The 25890-nt window shown below is 36.5% G+C and overlaps 1 protein-coding gene across 2 annotated transcripts in view; it reads right to left on the bottom strand.

Moving 5' to 3' along the window:
* ZFPM2 (zinc finger protein, FOG family member 2) overlaps positions 1–25890 on the bottom strand; it is a 358910-nt gene that overhangs the window by 272230 nt on the left and 60790 nt on the right. The window contains exon 2 of one of the 2 annotated variants that reach the window (XM_060775762.2): positions 13805–13963. The exons of the other annotated variant lie outside the window; for it this stretch is intronic. Within the exon in view, the coding sequence (XP_060631745.2) occupies positions 13805–13963 (159 nt within the window). The remainder of the gene's footprint in view (positions 1–13804; positions 13964–25890) is intronic. 2 annotated transcript variants of the gene reach the window in all.

The following is a 25890-nucleotide window of genomic DNA, read 5'->3' on the forward strand; positions in this document are numbered from 1 at the left end:
GACTTATTTTAAAATGCATCTTTTGTGTACCCTCCCATCATGAATGGTCCATATACAAGAATAAAAAAATCCACAACATTTGAATTATTCTCTAAAACTCCATTTGAAATTCTGGACTCATACAGCACCAAGAGCACTAAATGCTTATTTGCTAGAAAAAGGGATAAAGCCATTGAAGGCATGCATCATCATGTTTATCAATGCCTATGCTTGGTTCAACGGAAGTCAATAGAAGTGTTGCCATTATGATAGGCCTTAATGATTATTATATCTGGGATGAGATCATGAGTGTTAAGAAAGGGAGATAACAATTGCCAAGAATCTATCAGGCCAATTATTACAAGTCAGATAGTAGCTAATAGTGTGTGCTTCAGGGAATAGCACAGAGCACTGGAGATCATAAGGATATACCAAGAGCAATATTGTCTTGACAAGGTAGGAAGATATCAAATAAGAGATTTGACTTCCCAGTGGTTACCTAGTTCTTTTTAGTTTGGGATAGAATGAAAAACACAAGCAACAAGTCACTTGATAATAGGACCAAACACATACATAAACCTGCTTCCATATTCATCACTCTATACCATTAAGACATTGCAGCACAGCTAGAAATAAAAGAGAAACAAATTTTAAATTCTACAAACATTCTGTAATTCTGTAAGCATACTTGACAAATGAGGAGGCAGCCTTCCCTTTCCCATTATAACTGACCTGAAGATGTAATTATTTTCTGACCTCATATGAGACCAGTCTTTCCTAAATAAAACTATGCACTCGTGTTTTCAATTTACTTGCAAAGAACATCAAGCTGCTTTAAAAGATTGCACTATGATTGCACCCACAATTCATAAGAAAGGAAGTTCATAAACATAATGAGAACATTCTTCAGATATAATAATAATAATAATAATAATAAGAAGAAGAAGAAGAAGAAGAAGAAGAAGAACAACAACAACAACAACAACAACAACTTTATTTTTATACCCTACCTCCGTCTCCCCGAAGGGACTCAGGGCGGCTTACATGGAGTCAAGCCCAAACAACATAGCTAAAATAGCACATTAAAATTCAAATAACAACATCATAACACAATATAAACCAATCAGGTATATAACACAATGTAAAAAAGAAAAAAAATCAAGCAACAACCAGTGGCCAGAAATAGTAACAGTTTCTTGTCTCGGGAGGGTGGGCTGATACAAATCAAATTTTGAGGGCAGGGCTAATAGATAAAGTGCAATTATTAGATGACAAAATTAGGGATAATGGGCAATATAGGATGAAACATTATAACTCTGAGTAGGGAACAGTAGAAAAGTGCAGGGACTAGTTTTTAGGTCATAGCTGGGGGCTGAAATTTCCCGAGGAGCCATCTAAACAAAAGCACAGTGGATATGGCCCCTTCTGAAACATACACACACAGCAGACCAAAATCAGCTCTCAGTTTTGGCATACAACTTGTCTTTTTTGGAGGGTGAGTTGCAGAAAGAACAGCAAAAGATTCTATATTTTTGCTGTACGACTTACAGTGATTTTTAAGCATTTATGTAATAGTCTAAATATATCCTAAAACACATTTTGCAAACTAATCTTCAACTTTCATACATGTGCAAAACAATTAGGGAGTTGGTACTGTTGATCCTTTGAAGATTTTTAAAATGTACTCTTTTCATTATAAACAGAATCATCTTCTTCCATTAGAAAGAGAACACACATCATCATATATTATACACTATCTCTGCTTACCAAAAAGAATTAGTATGCCCTTCATTTCCTTGAAAAATCCAACGTAAAGGCTCTAGGAAGAATTTAAAATAAATAATAAAATAAGGAAGTGCAAGCTTGAGGAAACATGAAGTATTGTCAGAGAGAGATAATGTCAGTCCTGGGGGGGATGAGGGGCCTGATGCCAAGCAAAGCTGGGGGCTGTTCAATCACCTCTATCAGTGCTCTATCAGTGTCTACACTCCAGCCAAATCCAGAGAAAACAAGGAGTCAAAGATGCAGGTCAATAAGCTTATAGACGATTTGCGCAAACAGCTCCTCCAGCAAGGTAAAAAACAAAGTCATATCGGCTTTTCTGGGTTTTTTTTTTTATTATTCTTTTACTTTGAACTCTTTGGTCTAAGCACACCCTGGAAATGTCACTGTTATATGCAAGAAATTTAAAGGGCTGAGCTTCTTAATCCCGTTAAGAAAAAAGAACAAAGTTGTCTGCAAAGACCTCCCTATTGAACCCGACGTGATTATGGTATAGCTGCCTTATGCTGATCCTGCTCCCAATTGCTCTTGCATTAGAAGAGCTGAAAATATGTCATTAAAGACATCGCTTGGCAGGAGAAAGCTATTACTGATTGAAATTATTCTATTTTTTTTAAAAAAAAATAACAAGACCTTCCTGCTGATCTTAAAATATACATACAGGGATAATGAAAGAAAAATAGCGAACATTAAATATCAGAGCAAGACACAAAACCTACAGAAAATATTTACACATGCTCACATAAAATCAGTCAACAAAAGGTAAGAGGAACACCAGGAAATAGGCTGCCAAGGATTTGGTTAGCATCAGAGATAGCGCCAATGACAACTCCACACAAAAATAGCATAAAGAAGAAAAGAGAAGCAGAAAAGGACAAAGAATCAGTGCAGATGTAATGATAGTATCTCTTGTAATTTATAACATTAAGAAGAGTTAAGTTATTACCTCCCTCTTAAGCCCTTATATTTTGTAAATTGAGTTTATGTACAAATTGGGTGCTACTTTGTTGGTAACATTGCTTGCAAGGTAACTAGATTCCTCTGTATAGTTCCTGAAATGACAAACTAAACAACCTTCGTTTAGAGGGAGGAAATGACAATATAGCTATAAGGGTTTTTCATTGGTTGTCATAAGTAATATCAAATTTGTTAAATTTGTACTTACAAAGTGATATCCGATACGTGGGCATGGCCCACACTCAAAACTTAAGAATCAAAACTTATCCAATACTTTTTCATTTGAATTTTGTAAATCTTGGAAGCATCCCAAAGTCAGTTAAAATCAAGTCATTTTAAGTGGAAATGCTACATTACATTAGGTTTGTCTTTATTTGTCCTTATTTATTTTCTTTACTGCACTCCAATATTAATATCAAGTCAATACAGAGTTTATGCTATTACAGTATGTGATACCATGTTAGTCACTTTGAGTCTCCATGTGGAGAGAAACAGTGAGGTAAAAGTAAGCACAAACATAAACATAACAATAATAATTAATCTTCTTTTTAATAGTGACTCAAGCAACCAGAAGCTAAATTTATCTGGTATTTACCAATCCCCATGGATGCTGGTTAGTGGAGAATTTTGTGTAGTATGATCCTATTATCTTAAGGAAGGTTTTGTATCTTCATGATATCCATTCTGCTAACATTTGCCATCTCTTTGCATTAGGCAGCCAGAATGAGCTCACTTCAGGAATCTCTTCTGATGACTGATGAAATTCTTCTTGGTTAAATTCAACAACTTCTCACTTTCATGTTTAACAGCATAAAAAAGCAAAATGTGTGAGGAGGGAGAGGTGGCATAACATGTCAAGTAATTCAGTTCTTGATACAGGGATGCTCTGCATCTCTATCAGATTACAGTGGTATCATCTTTGTATAGTGGTGTTTATACATCATTTTTAAAAATCAAAGTACAGAAGATGGGATAGTGCCAATTACTTATTCTCACTGCTTTTATGAACAAACACAGATCTAGATCATTTATATGTACAGTAACATGGCCTTGGAACTGCATCATAGACATTCATTTTCTGAAATATATCTCCTGATTCAAGAATTTGCAAAACTTGCTTATCAGCAGTCTTCAGACCTTTTCTCACTATTTGCAACTTGTAGGCATTCAGCAGTAAAATGGATGTTATTTTGCACATCCGACTAACTGTGCAAATAAATTCACATACAATATTAAAATAGTTTGGACAATCACCAACTTGGTTTCTATTCCTCTCTGCACATATTTTAAAAATATAATAATGACATTCATTTTTCAAATGTGATGCAACTAACTTTCAACTTAGGTGCAATTGGGTTCACTATTTTTGAAAAAATCATGGAAGCAACTCAATATTTTTATCTCAATAATTCTCCAGCCAAAGTCCAAGATGGTCCAGACATCTCACAAATATTCAGCTCACAAGATGTCAATATCTTGTTCGACTCACAAGATGTCAATATAAACACCTAAGGAATTATGTCTTACTGCCACACTCTACTACAACATACTGAATACTCTGTAAATAGCATTGACTATGCCCTTAATGCTTTGAACACAATCAAAAATGAACCACCACCACCACCACTCCCCCCCCCCCCCCCCACCATTTCAACAGCAACATACTGGAATGAACATCTTTGCTATCATGGCCATACTTTTGCACAACCTAGTAACTCTCTTCCCACGTTTCCACTATTCCACACTATCTATCTATCTGTCTGTCTGTCTGTCTGTCTGTCTGGTTTCAAAATTCCAGTTACATTTATTTTAAAAAATTTGAATGCATCTTAAAATCACAAAATTACTGACTCGAGAATATTAAGGGGAGGACGAACACTGGAGAGGAGTAGAATGTATTGAATGCTTGCCATTATGTATTTTGTTGTAAACCACCCTAAGTCCCCTCAAAGAGATAGGGCGGGCTATAAAGAAACTTTACTTCATTCATAAAGAAACATTACTTTATTTATACAGCCCAAGGTCAGTGCTAGCATGCTGGCACAGAAGTGGAATGGTCCTATTGTACCAGGTCGGTGATGGAAATGTGGTGCAATGTGCAGCTATTGAGGAGTTTATCACATGAAGGAAGCAGACCAAAAATGGTGCCATACAACAGGAAAGTGCATGGTATCATGTTTTTGCCCACCATGCAATAAAGCCCCAAAGGACAATAATTTCATGCTCTTAAGTACTGGATTCTAGCCCAATTTTGATTGAGGCCATTACAATGAGAATATTAATAAAGCTATGGTGCAAAAGTACAAATCCTATCTCTTCTTGTAGCAAAACTATATTATAGGACATGGAATAATATTTGAGAAAAGAATGGTTTTCTTACAATTACAAATGAGAGATATATTGCCAGTTTTCCAGGTGGCCATTTTGAACATTCCCTCTGCCATTGTCCCAGCACTTGCAATGACAACACTAGAATTTCAAAGAATTGGTGAAGTAGATCTTCAATAATAAATATCTTGATCTCATTCCACATATTTTGCACAGAAACATTCACATCCAAGAGGAGAAAAGGGCCTGGTGGGACTGTTTTATTTCTATAACCTGTTCTTTGTGTCTTGCTACTGCTGCTGCTGTTGTTGTGTGACTTTATTTCTGATGTATAGCAATTCAAAGGCAGTTCATGGGTTTTCATGGCAATATTTGTTTAGAGGGAATTTTGCATATGCCTTTGACACTAAAGTGACACTCTGGCACTATAATGTTTTGAATTGGTGGCAGCTATTGTGTTGTTTATCTTATTTATGTGTTGATAGTAGTTGTTTTATCATTTTTATGTGATATTGTTTTATACTCACATGCCATTTATATACTGTACTGTAGGCTTGTTTGATCCAAAAAAATGGTTCAAAACTAGTTTCGGATGTAGGGGGCGCAGGCGATTCGATTTTGAAATGATTTCTGAAATGTTCTGGAAAAAAAGATCGGAAATATCAAAAATTTCCGAATCACTTAGTTAATGGCAGGTGTCTCGCCGTTTCCCTTCCCTGGTGAGTGGCGATGCAAAGAGGGATGAGGTGGGTGTGGATAAGCACAGCTCTTCTTGAAGGCCATGCCCCCAGTGGTAGAGACTGCAAAAAGTCCTGTAGTTTAACAGCAAGACCTTTTGCAATCTCTACCACTGGGGCGTGGCCTTCAAGAAGAACTGTGCTGCTTTTTAGCCACACCCACCTCTTCACTCTTTGCATCGCTGCCATGCGCCAGGGAAGGGAAACCGCGAGATTTTAAAACCATTTGTTTAGGCTTTGCCAAAGTTGCTTAATGGTTCTGAAAATCAAAATAACTGTGGGAGACATCCGAAAATAATTCCAAAAAATTAGTAAATGGTTCAAATTCGGAATTGCTTCTCCCACTATTCCTGCATGGTTCAAAATTGGTTCAAAAGTCCAAATTCGTTAAGTTTTTCTGAATTTTAGGTTTTTCCAAACCAAACTTAACAACCCTACTGTACTGCAATGTCCTGTAAGCCGTCCCGGGTCGCTTTCGGAAGATGGTGGCAGGATATAAATAAAGTTTATTGTTATTTCTTTGAATCTGAGATAATATGATTTGCTCAAGGTCACCCAGTGGATTTCTATGGCCAAATGGGGATCCAAATCCTGGTTTCCAGAGGCATACTGCAACACTCTAATCACTATACCATCCTGGCTCTCTCCTTGTATCTTACAAAATGTTATATAAACATAAAACATAAGTTCATACACTTTGTCCTTTTGCATAAATACTCCCTTGTTTTCTCAAGTGTGGGGAAAGGGGGAAGATTACAGACAAGCCTTTTACTGAATTGCAGCAAACTGTATGCACTCATTTTCAGTCACTTGAGAGCAATGGGCTAATTTTATTAGCATATATACTGCAATGAATGTAATCTCACTTGCGCCAAAAGTCCAAGACCTCCTTCAAACCATGGTAAACTTCACTAAATCCAATTCTTAAACTTTCAGATTTCTGACTGAATCACCTGAGTTTTTGATAACAAATTATGACACAGCCCTTGTGCTAATCTGTCCTTCTGTTTTGTACTCAAAAAGCTAAAGTTACTGAGATAAGTGATTCTCCTTTGATATGCTTTGGAGCATGGAACGTGATTGGACATCAAAAATCAGAAACAATATAAGAGAAGTTGTAAAAGAAACAAACAACCCCAACTTCAAGTAAATTTCCAAGGTCCTTTACATAGATTTCTATGGAGCCCCTTACCGATTCCACAGAGCTTCCTAAAATATATATATTTTTTAAAAAATCCAAGCAACGACTTTATATTCTCCTACTCCATCCAGATTGGTTCTCTAAATACTTCAAAGTAGGCCTTTTCTGTCACACTGCCTCCGTTGGAAAGAGATTAGTGGGTTTATGTACACTTTCATGCTTAGAAATATCCTTTCCAATTTCATTTTGTAGCTGTGCCGGTGAAGGGTAGTTTTACAGCTTCTTTTATAAATATTACAGTACATATCACCTGCCACATGGAGTGTCAAGTAGTCAAAGAGCACGTAGCCCTTTTTAAAAAGGTATTGTCGTTGTTATTTTGGTCTTTGGAAAAGCAAACTTTGTGTTCACAAAAAACATGCTCTGGAAGGAACCAGTATTTTATTTTTCATGTAAATTATGATGCTATTTTAGCACATGACTTAAAAAAATTATAAGCAGCCATGTAGTTCTCATTTGTTTTCAACACTGAAACTTCCACAAGCAACAAGGCAAAGTACTAAATGTTTGCAAAAATCTTTCATGTTGATAATGTGAACTGAAACTACTGGATGAAAACTACTAGTAAATGAAAACTATGAAGACAAGTTGAATTTGGCATTACATTCCTACATAAAATTGCATTATCTTCTTTTAAAATTGTTTCATGCTGAGAGGAAAGCAGGAAACAAATAAAATTAATAAATCCTAGATTGGTATGCATGAAATGAAATAATTTGCACTGTTTATGGCAGTGAAACCTCTGGATTACATGATATTTAAAAAGTTCAGCTACTGGGAGGACAACATAGTTCATAGTCCAGAAAATGAAAGTTGTCAATTTAGCTGATTTTTTTTTAAAAAATTACAGTACGAAATTTGGAAACTGACAATTAATATCGAAACAAGGAAGTTATGAGACAAGCCCTAGAGGCAATGAGGTTGAAGGAAAGATGCATAGTAGTCAAGGAAATGAGAAAGAAGAACCTGGCAGAAGTACAGATGAAAAAATGATGCTCAAAGAAATGGCAGGAAAAAAGAGAATGAGTAACAGAAGATGGTTTATGAAACTTCAGCTATTGAAGTTGAGGAAAGGTGCAAGTACTCTGAAACAAAGTGATATAGAAATACAGTAGAGTCTCATAAACGGGCCAGCAGAACGTTGGACAAGCTAAAATATTGGATAATAAGAAGGGATTAAGGAAAAGCCTATTAAACATCAAATTATATTATGATTTTACAAATTAAACACCCAAACATGTTTTACAACAAATCGACAGAAAAAAAGAGTTTGATACACAGTAACATTATATATTTACATATTTAGCACCAAAACATAGCAATGTATTGAAACAGCTGTGGATCCGGGCATGAGGCAGACTGTATTGGATAATATAGAAAGTTGGATCTGCAAAGATTGGATAAGCGAGACTCTACTGTACTAGAAAAACATAGGGTGAGCAAAGACAGAAGGAAAATTAATGGAAAAACAGGAACCTAATGAACCAATGACTGATAGAGACATGTATTGAAAAAAAGCACAAAGACGATTAGTATGTATATTATTGATAGGGAGTAAGTAAGCCAGCATGGGAAGCTTGTGGGAGGTGGGGACCCAAAACCAAGAAGCAAAGAAGCATAGTGTCTCTACTGTTAGGAAAATTCCATCAGTCATTGATTTTATTATAACTGCAGCATGATACCTCTAAGTGAACAAGGACAGTCAAAAAGTAGACAGTGGAAGCTGAGTTTCACATGTTGATTTGAATGAGCCAGCAAATGCTTTAACTTCTACAAGATATGGAAAAAAACATCTAATTTTTACCCCAGTTGGTATATATTCTTTCCTATCAGTGTATTAACAATTTCAATAAAGCTACATTATTATAGCATCGCCATTTTTGATACCTTCTTCCAAGACTCAAGACTCCTGACATACATATGGAAGACTTTCCATTTATTATTATTATTATTATTATTATTATTATTATTATTATCTTTATTTGTACCCCGCTAGCATCTCCCGCAGGACTCGATGCGGCTTACACAGGCCAGAGCCTCAAAACACAATACAATAAAACATAACACAATAATAAGCAAAGCAAATCAAAACCAAGCAAAATAACAACAATAACTACCTCTGGACACAATTAAAACTGGTTTGGCCGGCGCAATGGGGTACAGAGGTTAAAAAGCTGAGATGGCAGGAGGAACATGGAATAAAAAGTGCGGTGTGCAGTAACATCAGTTATGCTAAGGTGCTTCTAGGACTTGGGAAGGGGGAAATTCCTAATCTGGGAAGGCACATCGGAACAGCCAGGTTTTTAGGTTCCTTCTGAAAACTGCTAAAGTAGGGGCCTGTTGGAAATCTTTTGGGAGGGCATTCCAAAGTTGGGGGGCCGCCACAGAGAAGGCCCTGTCCCGTGTCCCCACCAAACGCGCTTGCGACGTGGGTGGGATCACGAGCAGGGCCTTCCCAGATGATCGGAGTGAGCGTGTGGGTTCGTAGATGGAGATGCGGTCACGCAGGTAGGGTGGTCCCAAACCGTTCAGGGCTTTGTAGGTGAGCACCTGCACCTTGAATTGGGCTCGGAAAATAAATGGCAGCCAGTGGAGCTCCTTAAACAGAGGGGTAGACCTCTCTTGATAGTGGGCCCCGGTTAACATCCTGGCTGCTGCCCGCTGGACCAATTGAAGTTTCCGAGCCGTCTTCAAGGGCAGCCCCACGTAGAGCGCATTGCAGTAATCCATTCTAGAGGTGACCAAGGCGTGGACCACCCCGGCCAGATCTGCCTTCACGAGGTACGGTCGCAGCTGGCGCACAAGTCTCAGTTGTGCAAAGGCCCTCCCGGATACCGCCGACACCTGAGCCTCAAGTGTAAGCGAAGAATCCAAGAGGACACCCAAACTGCGGACCTGTGGCTTCAGGGGGAGTGTAACCCCATCCAACACAGGTTGCCACCCTATACCCCTATCCGGTTTACGATCGACCAGGAGGACCTCTGTCTTGTCGGGATTGATCTTCAGCCTGTTCTTCCTCATCCAGATCGACACAGCGGCCAGGCACTCATCCAGCACCCGAGAAGCCTCCTTGGAATTAGGTGGAAAGGAGTAGTAGAGTTGTGTGTCATCCGCATAAAGATGGCACCCAACTCCAAAACTCCGGATGACCTCTCCCAGCGGTTTCATGTAGATGTCGAAGAGCATGGGCGACAAGATAGAGCCTTGCGGGACCCCACAGGTCAAAGGCCAGGGGTCCGAGCAGGCGTCTCCCAGCTTCACCATCTGGGTACGTCCCTCCAGGAAGGACCGGAGCCACGACAAAACCGTGCCCCCAAGGCCCATCCCAGAGAGACGACCCAGAAGGATACCATGATCGATGGTATCGAAAGTCGCTGAGATGTCCAAGAGAACCAGCAGAGTCACACTCCCCCTGTCCAGCTCTCTGCGGAGGTCATCCACCAAGGCGACCAAGGCTGTCTCGGTGCCATGACCAGGCCTGAAACCAGACTGTGACTGATCTAGGTAGTTGGTATCGTCTAAAAAGCTCTGGAGCTGGGAGGCGACCACCCGCTCCAGCACCTTACCCAGAAAAGGGAGGTTGGAGATTGGCCTGTAATTACTCAGCACCGTGGAGTCAAGGGAAGCTTTTTTGAGAAGTGGACGAACCACAGCCATTTGCCTAAAGTACTCTGAATTGTGCTATTCTCAATTCTAAAAATGCCTGTTTGTTAAATCGGTCCTTAAAACTCTATGCATTTGATAGAAACTTAATCTATGTATTATGCTTCTGATCCACAGCTTGCTCAGTCCATGTAATGTAGTTGTGAGCCATAGGAAATGTTTTTCTATATTTATACGGCATTCTTTATTTGAAAGTTATTTCACAATCATTACTATGAAAGTCCTCATAAAACTATTGAATAAACTTTCCAAATTTATTCAATGGGGAACTGTAGCTAGCAGGTTGAATAACTCAGCAAGTGGACACCACAAAATTATTAATACAAGCTATCACTGGAATTGGTGTCAAGTACAACAACTCATAATGCACCCATGTGGACCTCCTCCCACAGCAGACCAAACCACAATGCAGCAGCTGAAATTCTAGAATATTTGACAAAATAAGTAATTATAAAAACCAGCAGCAATTAAAACAAAAATGTATGCTTGTTTACAAATTAATGGAACCACATGATCTGAAGCGTAGTTATAATTGTATAAGAAATGGTACCTAAGACCAGAACATATGCACATGAGGAGGTTCAAAAGGGAAATGAGCATAAAGTTATAGACTTGTAGGTACATTGATAAATTGCATGTAAACCAAAGGGGCTTTTGAAAAATTATAATATAATTAACTTCATGGATGTTTTTTTAAAAAAATATATAACAAATTTCCACTAAAATGCTGCACAAAAACATATAGAAAGTCATTTGATTTCATCCCTCTGAAATCTGCACATCCTGAAGCTCCCAAAATGATACCACTGATTCCAAACCCAGTGGAACAAAAAATTTCACTATGCCATGATGCTGACCAGTCCAGAATAGGGATGCAATTCTCCACTAAATTTCCTTTCAAAAGTAGCATTGAGTAATTTCAGCAAAGTTTCTTCCTAAAGTAAAAAAGTATTTGAAAACCTTTTTTTTTTGGGGGGGGGGGGGGATCTCATATGGTTGTTTTGTTTATAAATCTTTTTTTTCAAGTAATACAATATTTCAACACAGAAATATTAGCTCCTGTGGGGAAAAAACTATTTTTTACGCAGAAAACACTGCAATTGGAGATTTATTCCACATAAAATTAACATATATTATTTATTTTTATAGAAAAAATATGAACAAGAATTTATATTTCTAGAAATAATTTTTCTAGACAGAAAATACCATTTTCCAAAAAGAAAACACTGGTTTCGTTACTAAACTACCACATGCCAATTTCGCACAAAATAAATGCTGAACTGTGAAAATTCTCATTAATTATGGCAACTATTTCTCTTCACTTGAAAAAAAATCAGTCATTTCTTTTCATCCCTTGCTCAGAATACATTGAGAAGATTTCTAAAAAAGAGGAGGACCACAACAATATCTCTGGAGTTCACAAGAAGTCAGGTGATACCAACTACCCACACATACCCAAGTCCAGGAAGATATCCCTAATCCCAGTTCTTAGTTCTCGATTCTCAAATATCATTCTAAAGATCACAGAATCAAAGACATCAAAATGTACAAGTGGAAGTGCAAATTCAAAAGTGCAATATCAGACTTCCCATTCAAAATCCCTAATCATAAGTACATTTATCATTGGACTTTTAAAACATTTTGTTGCTGTTAGATTATTTTGGTATTTATGAGTAATATTCATAATGATTAAAGCTGGGGGAATAAATAAACAAGTCTTTCATATTCTTTACATATTCTAGGTTTGAAATGGAATAAAGCAGCTGCACCTGGAAGAGAGATATATAAATTACTGAGCTCCCCAGAAATAATTTGCCAAATTGCTCTTCTGGTTAAATGAAGCATTTTGATTTCTGTTTGACTGGACAGTTTGCTAGTCTTAAAAGTAAGGTATTTTGGAATCACATAACACTGTGACTGGAATGGGATGTATTATTTTTGTCTATAATCATGGCCTGATTCTCTTTTTTTCTCAGGAAACAGTCTTTGTATTTCTAAATACGGCCATTATTTAAAAGCAACATTGCATAGTCAAACCCATATCATGTGAAATGATCAAGATTCATTTATCAATGTAAGACTGGTGAATAAGAGTCACAGTACAAAACCTAAATCTCTCAAGGCTTATTGACTCCAATGGCAGTGAATTAAGCATATGTTTAACTCTGCCATTAAAATCAATAGTTTGATTCACGCATCACATTCTCAGTTCAACAAATCATGATTTGAAAATCCTATCTCCAAAGAATATTCAATCCATTTCCCAGTTCAGATGTCTGTCAGTCCAGGAAATCTCATGTTCAGCATGAAACACAAGGGAGAAGAGGATATATATATAATGAATGTGCAAACACAAAGTGCATTTCCAAACCAAACTGAATTTAAACTGAATTACACCAATGAAGTTGTATCATAAGTTGAAGCTTTTCCTTCCTAAATTATTAAGTCTTATGTGGCTGGGCTGAGCTGAACATTATGAAGATATTATACCTAACCTGCAATTCTCCTGCTCCTATTAATGTTGTCAAAAGACCACTGACTCTTCTGCCTCTATCCAGGAAAAGAAGACAAAAAGAAGCTCACATTACATTTATTTTTATTAAAATGCAATTATGTGCCAGACCCAACTCAATTCTGATCGTATTTAATCATTCTAAAGCCAAATAATTCTTCTCACGTTGGACACAGAGTCTGCTTTACATTGAAAGGAATGATGTACATGTTTTGTTTATTGAAGTGAGGATAAGATCCTGTATATTTGTTTCACAGGTGCATGGGGAAAAGGAAAGTAGAATTGGGGCAATAATGTTATGTGGCACAGAATAGTTAATGCCAAACAAGAGATTGATGACAGCTAGAACCAGAACTAAATGTCTGTGTGGCCACATCAGACAAAAAAAGCATACTGGTGTAAATGCTATAAAAAGAAGTTGCTTCTTAATCTGATATCAGCATTGACAAAGCAGTATATTTCACAACTTCAAATGCTGAAAATATGGCATTGGGTCATTTGAAAGATTAATAGACAGACTCTCATAATGAAATAAACCAGTTCTTTAGACTGTTCAGCTGAAATTGGGAATTGTGCAAAATATTTCCAAGGATTGTGATGTGACCTAAGTGAAACCTGAACCAAGGTCTGCATTACACTGATTACCTTTATTACAAAAGTACTCCACTTCTTCACAGCTCAGATTTCCAGACTCAAATTCTGCAGAAAAGCTTCCCTCCAGAGGAAAGTCTTCTTTGGAGATAATGTCATTTTCCTCAGATAGACACTCTTCCTCTTCATCCTCAACAGCATCCTCAAGGGGGCCTTTAAAGAAACCAATAACATTTACCAAAATAATGTACAAATAATAGCATATACAACTACAGCTAAAGATTTTCATCTGTATGTCTGTGCATACAAGTTGATTTTTGTCCAAAAAGATACATTTTTATTAACTAGGGAAGGCTGTGTGTCTCACATCCTGCTTATTCCCTAAGCATCTATTCAGAAGTCTCACTGAAGCTAGTAAGGTTCACTGTGAAATTGTATGATTTCAGCTAATTTTTTTTTAAAAAAACTAATAATATCTCTTTGGTATGCTTCATACAAACTGCACAACCAGGGATGTGTAGCAAGCAACCTATAATTGATTAATGTCAACTACAAAATTACTGGAGTCTTCTCCAATTTCTTGGTGAAGATGGTGGGGACTCTCTCCATTGAATCCAAAGAAATAGTATTTTTCTCAAGCTAGAATTTGTTCATACCATTTTTCCTGAGCATTGATAACAATCAGCATAAGTAAAACTTGACAAGTGTTGTCCCTTCTGATTTCTCATCAAAAGAAAGATGAAAAGAATCACAATACACAGTTACCTTACAATTGAACCAATTTCTTTTTTAAAAAAATATTGAGTTACTAATAATATTACAAATAATTCCCCACTGTTTATATACTATTTCCTCAAGAATTATATACTCTTTCTTCAAAAAAGATTTATAATGTTTATATAAATCCTTTAACTCACTGGTTTGCAGAATAAGAAAACAGCATTAAATTGATAATTCAACTGAAATCTCTCTCCATAGGTCCACATGTGACCATGAAAGACATGTAAACTACTCATTGTGATTGATTAATTTAATAGAAGAAAACGATTGCAAAGGAGGCTACTTCTGGTTGGTCATCTCATATGGTAGATGTCAGCTTTTCCATAACTAGTAGTTCCCATTTTTGTAATACCAAGTTTCAATCAAGAGGTGTTCCCACTTTCTCCAGTTCTACTCTATTCACAATTTTGCAGTGAAACCACCTTGATGCCTCACTGTAGGGACAAAGTTATAAATAGAAATCCATTATTTCTCTTGCATAATGGTAGAAAATAGGTATTAGTAAATATTCTTATAACTACAATGTTGATTCTCAAATCTTCATATAGTGTCAGAAATAATAACTATAGTTACACTAACACTATTGTTAACAATAATTTCATATTGTTCTTAAAGATTCAATATTCTTGGAATGCTTAGATTTCATTACTAATCACATTTTTATTTTTCATTATTGTTGTCTTTCTATTTTTATTATAAATAACCTATTTTATTGCAAAATGGAACTTTGATACTTACTGTGAGCAGTCTCATATTCTGCAGTTGTGGAGAGGGAATCCTTTGTGATGGGTCTGGCTCCTCCCTCGCACCTCAGGATTTCTGATCTATCAATCATCCTTATCACTCTAGGAGGGAAAGCAAGTCCCGCCTTTCCAATGGTGATATAACAAAGCTCCAGACAAGGAAATAAAATACTACCAGCAACTCAAAATGAAGAAATATTAACCATCCTCTTACAGAGAAGTCAAAGCTGACCTTATTGAACTACTTTGAGGGCACATAACTTTATGTTGGCACCATCTACAAAAGGCCCTCCAAGTAGACTCAAACATTTAGTAGAAGGTCTTCATCGGAGTGGGCTACATGACATATCATCATACCCTTTTCCACTTAACCTCCAGACATGTAACTATAACCAGCCTGGATCTTAATACAGCAGATCTATTTAATGTCACAGGCCCAGCCAAGCTGGTAGAGACCAACTCTGCTGAGCATGCCAATGAGGCCACCTGGATACTATCATTATCAGCCCTTCTTCCTCCATCCTGATTTTACTTAATCCCTTGGACAACAGGAAAGGTGTGTAACACCCTTGGCAAAGTAATCATGAGAGCACTGAATGCCAAATCCTCCACTGTCTAAAAACTGGATACAGATAAAAGCAGGATGTATTTTCCAGAGAACCAAAAAGTTCTGCCTATGCAATGCCAAGCATTTGTACTATTTTTTAAAAAAATAGCAGAACATTCAGACCAGCAGACTCTGTCTGCTTAGTCCATCAGTCTGGCAATTTAATTGTGCCTTCAGATACTCTCCTTTGGGCAATTAAAGGTCTCTTTCTCTCCCCAATGGCAACAGACAAGGGGCCTCTAGACTCAGAGTCTGCAACCATGTCTCTCTTTTCTATTTATGTGGGCCTTATTAACCATGTCTCATCAAAATCAAGACAAAAATCCCTGACTCCAGATTGAGGAATGGCAAATGCTCCAACATTTGATACTATGTTCGTCTCACTCAGACACTACAAGGCTCTGTAACAACTGGCATTGGTAGGAAGATGAAATTAATCATGACAACCAAAATTGGAATTCCCTTCCTTATCCGTTTCTGAAAGCCAGCAATGCAGCAAAAACCTGACCAAAGTGGGAAGGGTCACATTTAGGTAACACTTCTGACCAATCTCACCCTAATAAGGCAGAAGAGATAACTGCAGTTTCCTCACATGAAACATGGCCTGAGGAATTGAGTCTAAACAAGCCACTATCAATCCCAATAGCTTGGCTAGCACCATCAGCTGTGAAGTTCATTGCCTCACTGCTCCCCTGACCAAAGACTGGGGCTTTTCTTTCCTGTCATCTGGAAGAAATACCATGGGCAAGGAGGTTCTATGATGGTTCCCAAATGCTAGATCAATTGAATCAGATCCAGGTGATCCAGGTGACCCTTTGTTGGAATTCAAGATAATCCTTGTGATTCTGATCCCCCCCCCCTCCGAACTCCTCCAAAGAAAGTAACATATTCATTCAGATATACCAAGGCAACCAATACGTGTATGAACAGCCACGAGGAAGCCGATAGACTAAATGATAAGACCCTAAACTGGTAGTGACCCTTCAGGTAAACAAACCTGAAGTATTTCCTCTTTGCTAGCTATGCCACAATATGCAGAAAGATATGAAAGAGCTAAATTCCCTTTGATGAAATTGAGACCTATACCCACAAAAGGACTAAGCTTTAGTCAAAAATCGTTTCTTTTCTTTCTTCTTATGATAGTATTGGGAAAATGGGAATAGGTCTCCCTCTTAGAATAGTAAAGATGATTGACAGATCAGAAGGCTTGCCTGAGAAATGTAAAGAAGGAGCCAGGCCCAACATGAAGCATTGCCTCCCCACACTGCAGGAAATCTAGAAAGTCATCACCGAGACCCATGTCACTGATGGTTTTATTTCAGGGATGAAATGGTATAATGAACCCTACAGGCAACTAATTTTTAAAAAAGAAAATTAAAAGGTCATCAATGGGAGGGGGATTCTCAAATGAGCCTAAATGTCCCTTAAACATAAGATAAAGAGTTACATGTATGTTTCTAAAATAGCCAGCTGCACAAGAATACCCACCTAGATGAAGTTTTTTTAAATGCAACTGCTTGCACAAGTGTTTTTATCCTAATAATGTATCCATAGGATTCTGATGAGTATCTGGAAAGGAAGACACCCTTGACCTCCACCTTAAAAAAAGATTGAAAGCTTTTCTTCTTAAATTAACTTCCATATCCTGCTTTGAAAACAGATACTGCCTTCAATCCAAAGCCACATGAGTGCTTGATATATCATCATATGAGCATCCATTCTATCCAAATATAATTCTCTTAATCCACTTCATTAAGAAATAAATGCTTTGTGCTTGAAAATGTTCCCTTCATGGATGGGTTTGTGTAAATAGAAAGTGTCAATTAGGCAGATCACTAAGAGTAAAGCATTTTGCTCACCAAAATAACTTGAAGGTACTTGGTATAAAAAAAAACTTGCAGAACAAATAGTACTATGGAACACTTATAGCATGCTGTCTGTTACATTACATCACAGCCATGAAATAACAACAATTAATCACCAACTCAATTCAACCACTTCTTTTTTTAGAAAATTAAGAAGACAAAGATGTATGAATTCCTTGATATTGTTTGATGTGTTTACTAATCAGAGATATATTTTTGAAAAACTTTCTGCAATAATATCATAATTCATTGCTTTTTTCATACACATTATTAATATTTTAATATCAATAGTAAATTTTTAAAAAATGGACCATTACTTTTAGCAAAAATGACAGAAATAAAATAATTATGAGAAAGAACATGTGCAACATGCTTTACAGACATATTATTGCATAAACAGACTTGATATATCACATGAATAAACAAGAATAAGAAAAAGTTTCAGCTGTTGATTATATCTCGGATGCAGTTCCATTAGAACATTAAAAAGGCCTTACTGAGTAAAACTGAATAACTAGCCACAGTGGCTATCCAGATGCCTATCAGAAACCCTCATGCAGAATATGACTCTGGCAAGACCATTCCACTTGTGCCCCCCTCCCCCCCCCCCCCCCCCCCGCACACACACAGCAAGTGATATACAGAAGAATACTGGAGGTCAAAGCAGTGGGATGTACCACAGTGAACAGTGAATAATGTATGTAACCAACAAGTTCCAGATTCTTTTGTGTATTTAACCTTTTGTGCCATAGTAAAAAATCTGTCACTTTCATAGTGTTGATTATCTCGTGTACATCCAGTGTTTTACTCATGCCATTGAATTCTATTTTGTTCCAGGCTGTAATACAACAAAATGTAGAAAAGTCAATGGGATGGGTTGATTGGTATACTTTTCCAAAGCACTGTATATTTTCATAACTCGGGTCTCATTTATTTCTTTAAGTCAAAATCTGTCTGTTGTTATTCCAATGAGTTCCATGATGTACAGAGCTCTCTTCCTATCCACATTCATCCCCACTATGAGCCAGTGAGATTGATCAGCCTGAACAAAAACTGTTAACCCAAAGCCTTCCTCTTCATGGATTTTCATGATTCAGAGATGTTTGAACCTAGATTGCTCAAATCCTAGTCCAGTATTCTTACTACTACAGCACACTGATCTAGGTACAAGTCATTAATGGACTTATGGGATACTCTACCTCAGACTAATAACTGGGGTTGGACTCATATTTTTATGTCCAAAATTACACAAATGAACCACTGTTTTACGTTGCTCTTTATTTATATCAGTTATAGTAGAGGTCATATATTTGCCAGAATCACTGGTGTTATAGTGTACAGGTAGATCAAATACATAAAGAAAGAATCACTTAGAAATATTTGAAGACAGTACAAAATGTACATGTGGATGATTGTGTGTGTCATGATCTTAATCTTTAAATATGAAGATAAAAATAATCAAAGAGAGTGGGCTATATACATAAAACATTTCAAAAAGCAGAAAGGCAAGACTGGAATTAAGCACACGACACTCTGGTAACAGGGAAACCAGATATAATGTATTACTGCTCTAAATTCCGAGATAACTACATCTCTTTCTTTTCCCTTAACTGCAATTTAAAAGTCCCATCTTCCCAAATTAGAAAAAAAAACCCTACCAATCTGTTTATTAAAGTTTGAAAAGACTGAATGCATGCATAACTGGAAATTCCAATCAATACAATTATTAACCTAATATTACAAAAAAGAATACAGCAAATCACAAATTGTTATAAAGTCAAATTTATTATGCAGTAGCAATTTGTATAATCAATATCTTCAGAGCAACATTTTGTCTCTGCTTTGAGATTTTCTGTCAGAATTACCAATATTCCTAGAAATGTGCCTCTGGAAGAGTTCCTTGAAGCTTCAAGGCAGATAGAATGGGTCAAAAAAAATTCATCACAGGTTCCTTCTACATTGCCCTATATCCCAGGATCTGATCCCAGATTATCCTCTTATCCCAGATTATATGGCAGTGGTGACTCATATAACCCATTTCAAAGCAGATAATCTGGGATCAGATCCTGGAATATAGGACAATGTAAATTCAGTCTCAGCCTCTCAAGACAAACTGATAAATCAAATTCCAAGTCCTAAAGACTTCCAGGTCTGCCATTTTAAACTATCTCTCCTTTTAAAAAAAATAAAGATTGAGAGAGTCTGATCTAATCTAAAATATTCTAAAATTAATGCTGGAAGCTGACAACCCTATTCTGTCTAGTCATCTGGTAAAAAAGGGGAAAACAGGAATTTTACTTACAATGCTTACATTCTTGTGTCCAGAACGATGAAGTTCATTCAGATAAATATAGGTTAATTTTGACCAATTTACCATGGTGACCCTTACAGTTTCTTTTGGGAGTGCCTGTATTGAGGACATGTGACAGTATCCAAAATCTTATTTAAAAAGCTTCTGCTATCTAACTTGTGTAAGACTGAGGAGCCAACTGGAAGGTCACAACAAACACATTTTCCCATACTCCCAATAACCATAAGAATAAAACTCAAATTTTGGCAAGGTTGCCAAAACTCCCTTACCCCTCCTCAAACGTCTCCCCTCCAAAGCGCTTTCTAACTCTGGTCTGAATGACCCCTTTACAAATATCTTAACAAAATGTTGATGAAGGATGGGAGGCTATAAGGAACTTTGTGGATTTTACACTTCCATACAATCCTGATGTAATTTTGCTTAACAGCAAGGCAAGAGCTATTTTTCCCTGGCCAAGGAAAATGGAAGCTATTTTAAATGAGCAAGTTCCTCATGCAGCTGCTCACTTTTAACATTAGTTGCATCAGGGGATCTGTAGGAAGGAAACATTTTTATTAATTTTTTCCTTATCTGAGAGAAGAATGTTGATTTTTTTTCCATTTACGTTCCTTGCCTGCAGGTAGCAGACCTGAGAATCATATAGTAGAATTTTTTTTCCTTTTGATTAATTTCATTCCATGTGTTATGTTATTTTTATATATAATTGATTTCAGGTTTTGCTCGTAGCTGTACATCTTTTTTATATCTCTACCTACTGCCTTCCTTCAATCAAGAAAGTTGAAGGAAATTACCTGAATTTTGTTAAGTTTATTAAAAAGAGCTCTGTGAATATTTAAATTGAGTTTTGAAATGCTAATACAAGGAAGATATTAGAGAATTTTAATGGTGGGTTCAATATGACCCAAAGACTATTGAAGAAAGGGTCAAACTTTATTAAAATTATTTCTTTACAGTAAAAAAATATGAACCCTTTGATTTTATAAAAGTGGATTAACATTCATCCTTGCTCAGTCTTTTGGCACTTTGGTGCATGATAGAATTAACTGGGCTTGTGTATAAAGTTTTCAAAAGCCTTTAGATGTTCAAGTAGTTTAGAACTTTACTTTCAATAAAATTCTTCCACTTGTCTCTTTTGAATAATACCGAGGTGTCAATGAAACTCCTGTCTTTTTTCTTTTTCTTTTTCTGAGGCGGTTTTTACTATTGACATCTAGTGATACTAAGCCTGTTTCCCTTGCAGCAAATTAATGTGGTGAAAAGAAGCAAGATGTGGAATGCAAAATGAAAACATGTATTATTGATTTGGGCACTTATAAATCTCTATCAATTGTATTAATAATCAATACAACCTTGCTGTATAATGACCTCTCTCTCTCTCTCTCTTGCAAATATGCTAGTTTTCGTGCTTGTGTGTTTGCAAGAAACATGGCTTGAAAGGTGATGAGAAGAGTATGTGCTAGAGCAGTAGTTCTCAATCCTTAGTCATTGGTCTGTTTTGGACTCCAGAATTGTCAACCTAATGAGGGATTCTGGGAGCTAAAGTCCAAAACAGCTTGAAACCAAATATAGACAGTCCTCAAGTTATGAATAAGTTGAATTTCTATGTAAGTCTAAACAGGCACATTTTTAAATTGTAAAATTTTTAAAGTGTTTAAAATACACTTTTAAATAAAAGTGTATTTATTTATTTATTTATTTACGACATTTATATTTCACCCTTCTTACCTCGAAGGGGACTCAGAGAGGCTTACAAGACACACACACACAAACTATATTTCTATTTGGATAGCATTGGGAAGGGTTAACACCCATGTGATGTTTGTTTTGCTTCCTGTTGTCCCACCCCAATTTTTTTTAACTAGGAGTCATTTCTAAACTGGAAGTTTGTAACTTGGATACTGTCTGTATTCAGAAGGATCAGGAAAAGAACAAAGGTAGATTCAAAATGAATTTTTAGGGTTTCACAATGAAAGGGAATCTAATTCTTCTCTCTAATACTGTCTTTGCTGGAACATGCAGAAAAAGGGAGGATACTATCAAGGTGAGAGCAAAATGCAGAAAAATTCTGATTTACCAGGAACAGAAGTGTACAATAATTTAAGAGGTCATAGAAGGTGAATCGTGTCGGAAAGAAAAAGGAGCATGAAAAAAAGGCATGTCAAAAAGAGGCCACCACAAAGTTGAAGCGAGATAAAAGTAAGATAACAGTATAAATAAATTTGAAGTAGAGGAAATGATCCAAGTTGATAGTTAATGGGCAGAGTTAAAAGGAAGGTAATCCATGTTAAATATATGTATTGTGTATTAACATCCACACATCCTGTCTATTATTGACACATTTACATGCAGTAAATTCTGGGAAAGAATAAAGAGCCTTCCATTGTAAAGTGACATCTGGTTCGGCGAAAATAAAAAAGAACACATATATCAAGCAAAGCCCTTTTAGAAAATTATCATGCTGTGTCTACTATAACTATTGGTATTGCCTGGTCATCTCCATTCCTACCTGTTACAAGAAATAAAAATAGCATGCATGTAAAAGCTTTGAAGTCTCTAATGAGGTCAGCCCAGTGTGTTTAGTGGTCAGCAAATTTGTTATGATGAAAGTGAAGCCCTGCATTAAGAATATTACAAGATAAAAGAAAATGAATACTGATTGCTTCCTGAAATTTTGCATTGCGTGTTTACATATTCAGTACCTTTTTTTCTTCTTCACAAGGCCAGGTCATTTTAGAGTGTCTCCATTACATACATCCACAAAGCCACGTGGGAGAGTGCAACTCTAAATTGTACCAAAACATTATTTGCAGACATACAAGCACAAGATATTAGTATACCTAACTTATCTAAAGATATGTCATAACAGTGTTATTCAAACTGTGGAGAACTAATGGTATTCATGTATCAACTTATTTTCTGGACCACCTCAGTTTTATGGCTAAGCCAGTACCTCCATTGAGAGAGGGTTAAAGGAAACTGGAAATATGAGAGTGGCAGGTTTTATACTATGTTAAAAATAGTGAGGAGAAATAACAAGAGATGAGTAAGAATACATTGGGAAACATGTGAAAGCCCAACAAAACAAGATCTAAAATCCTTCTGAGTGGATATTTTTATTAAAAATATTATTTTAATTTATTTTCAGTATATAGTTCTATTTACCAAAAAAAAAAAAGGAATGGAAAAGAAGATATGTAACTTGATGTTGGTGGGTAGAGGCAACTCCACCCTGTGTTCTCAATAATGTTGGAAATTATGTCCAACAATTGTTCAACTTGAATCCATTGTCAGTTCAATGTACTTTATTCAATTTAAGAAGCCAGTTGTTGTTATTTTTAGATTTTCCAAGTAGATAAAGTGACAATTCACTATTTTGCTGTAATCCTTCCTTGTGATTTTTCTTATCCAGTTTGTTGTTTACGACCACATTAAAATCTCCAAGGACTATATCAGTATAATTCGTTGAGGCAATTTCTTTGTGTAATTTTGGGAGGAAAATCCCTCTGTCACTGTTAGGGGCACAAAGATTTATGATTAAGATTTTTTTAAAAAAAATGCATTTTTATTGTATCTAATTGGTAGTGACTATCCGTGTGTGATTTTATCTGTTCTGGCAGGAAAATTTCTTTGATGTACAGGGCCACTCCCTTCTTTTTCATACCGGAAGCTATAAATTTAAATCCTAGTTTCTTCTGAATTAAGTATTTGTGGTCCTTCGGAGAAGTGTACATCTCCTGCAATGCCATGATACCTGCTTCAAAATTTTTAGTATTTTTTCTTTTGTTGGACATATTTATGCTATTGACATTCAACAATAATGCCTCATTTTAACAACGTAGTACTAGAGCCTACCAAGGCCCCTTTTTTTGATTCCTCATTATAGTTGTTCTCTTTTGCTAGTGCCATCAGATTTCTTTGGTGGATTCCTCTTACAAGGTTGTTTATATGAAGACTTCATTTGGCTGGAGGTTGCTTGGGCATTGTCATCAGATTTTTCGTATTATTGGTCTCTTCTGTCACCTTCTGAATCATCCAAATGTCACTCCCTTTTTATTTTCCAAGGAATTTCTTGACTTTGTATATCAAAGTTATTCTGTGTTTCTCCAGTAATTCCCATCAATATCTAATAACTAATAAGCTCAAGAAATTAAATAAGAAAAAAATTCTCCTCCTGATTATATCAAGGAGGTATTCCCCCATAACAATGTGGGTGTTTCTGTCAACTAGTATGGGGGATTTCTGGTGTGCTTGAAATCCCAGACAGTGAGTTTGTTGTTGTTGTTTTGCAAAGGTTATGATAATATTTCTTGGAAGTTTGTTTTTTATTCATAATTTGAATTAATCCTGAAGGTTTGATCTATCTTGTGTTCAGCAGCTTCTTCTGATTTGCCAAGTATCTTTGTCCTTATTCCTATTATCAGGCATTCAATTTCTTTTAATCTCTCCAAGAATCCCTCTCAGCCAGAGGGCAAATTCTTTTTGTCCAAAACCGATCCTTTGTATGTGGGTGATTTCTCTGTGTAATTGGTCATGAATCTCTCTTTTTTTATTTTTCTCTAGCAGTTTCATCTTAATCTCTTGCAGTTCCTGTTTTTTTTCTTTTATATCTGAAACCATGTTTGATATGAGTAGGTATTCTAAATCAAAAAGAATTACCTAGCTAACTCCCGCATTATTAACCCTGTTTGGATGGGCCCTGCATCAGGCCTCGGAGAGTCTGCATGGTAGCCTCCAAACCACTACTGGAATGAGAGGGTGTCCACATGATCAGACATTATGCCACCTCAGTGGCAGGAGGAAGTCCACACCACCCAGAAGCACTGAACCATTCCTTTCCCTCATCCCATCTTTATGTTACACTGCTTTGTGGTTGTTGCTACAACATTGGCAGGACAATGTCAATAAGTGCCATCTCTTGTTTCCAGGCTGTGCAAATTGGACCAGGCCAAATTTTCACACATGGCCAAAGTGTAGGGAAGCTCCAGGGCATTCCCCAACTTTAACTAATGTGATATTAAGTGGCCTTGCCCAGTGTGTTGGGTATATCGGCTCTGTGCATCATGTGAATACCATACTGATGGGTCTTGAGTCATGAAACCTCCAGATGAATGTTTGTACCTTCTACTTGATGGCTAAAAATGTGATGAAAGCTAAACTATTTACTACAGTGAAATCACAACAGAAAGAAATTATTCAAAGAAGGATAAGATATCAATGCTACAATTATATCACCAATGACCACTTTGCTTCCATGTTGTCATTAAGTAAGTCTGTCCATTACACAGTAGATTGTACGTAATTTTGAAAACATTATTGTATTCTTTTAGTAAACTTCACATAAGGAAGAAAGTGATCATAACAGTGAATTGAATTGTGATATAGAAATTTCTAATACTTTAGAATGATCTGGAATTTTCTAATACTTCAGGATGTTCTGGGTTTTTAATTGATTTAAACCATGCCACACTCACAAACACAATTAGGACTTATCAATAAGACCATTTTTAGTTTTTACTACCTCTTTTTCTCTTTCCACCAAAGAGAAAATTCAAATGTATCTGATCATTATTTAGCATATACTTAATAGTTTTTGTCTCACAGAATGTAACTACCGGGAAATGGCAAAATAATGTCTTCTACCTACAGCACCACTTACGTCCTTTAAACATAACAATCTAGATGGAAAGGTTTAGCTTAAAAGGGTTGAACAGCAACTTTGGGTCTGGTATACCAAGCCTGGAACACCTGTTTGTATAGACAAGAATTATAAGTGTTTTATCTACACACCTTTTGCTAATCATCTATTTGAATTGCTAATCATTCATTTGAATTCT

This window comes from Anolis sagrei, chromosome 4 (assembly GCF_037176765.1).
Source record: "Anolis sagrei isolate rAnoSag1 chromosome 4, rAnoSag1.mat, whole genome shotgun sequence".
In the NCBI taxonomy this organism is placed as follows: Eukaryota; Metazoa; Chordata; class Lepidosauria; order Squamata; family Dactyloidae; genus Anolis; species Anolis sagrei.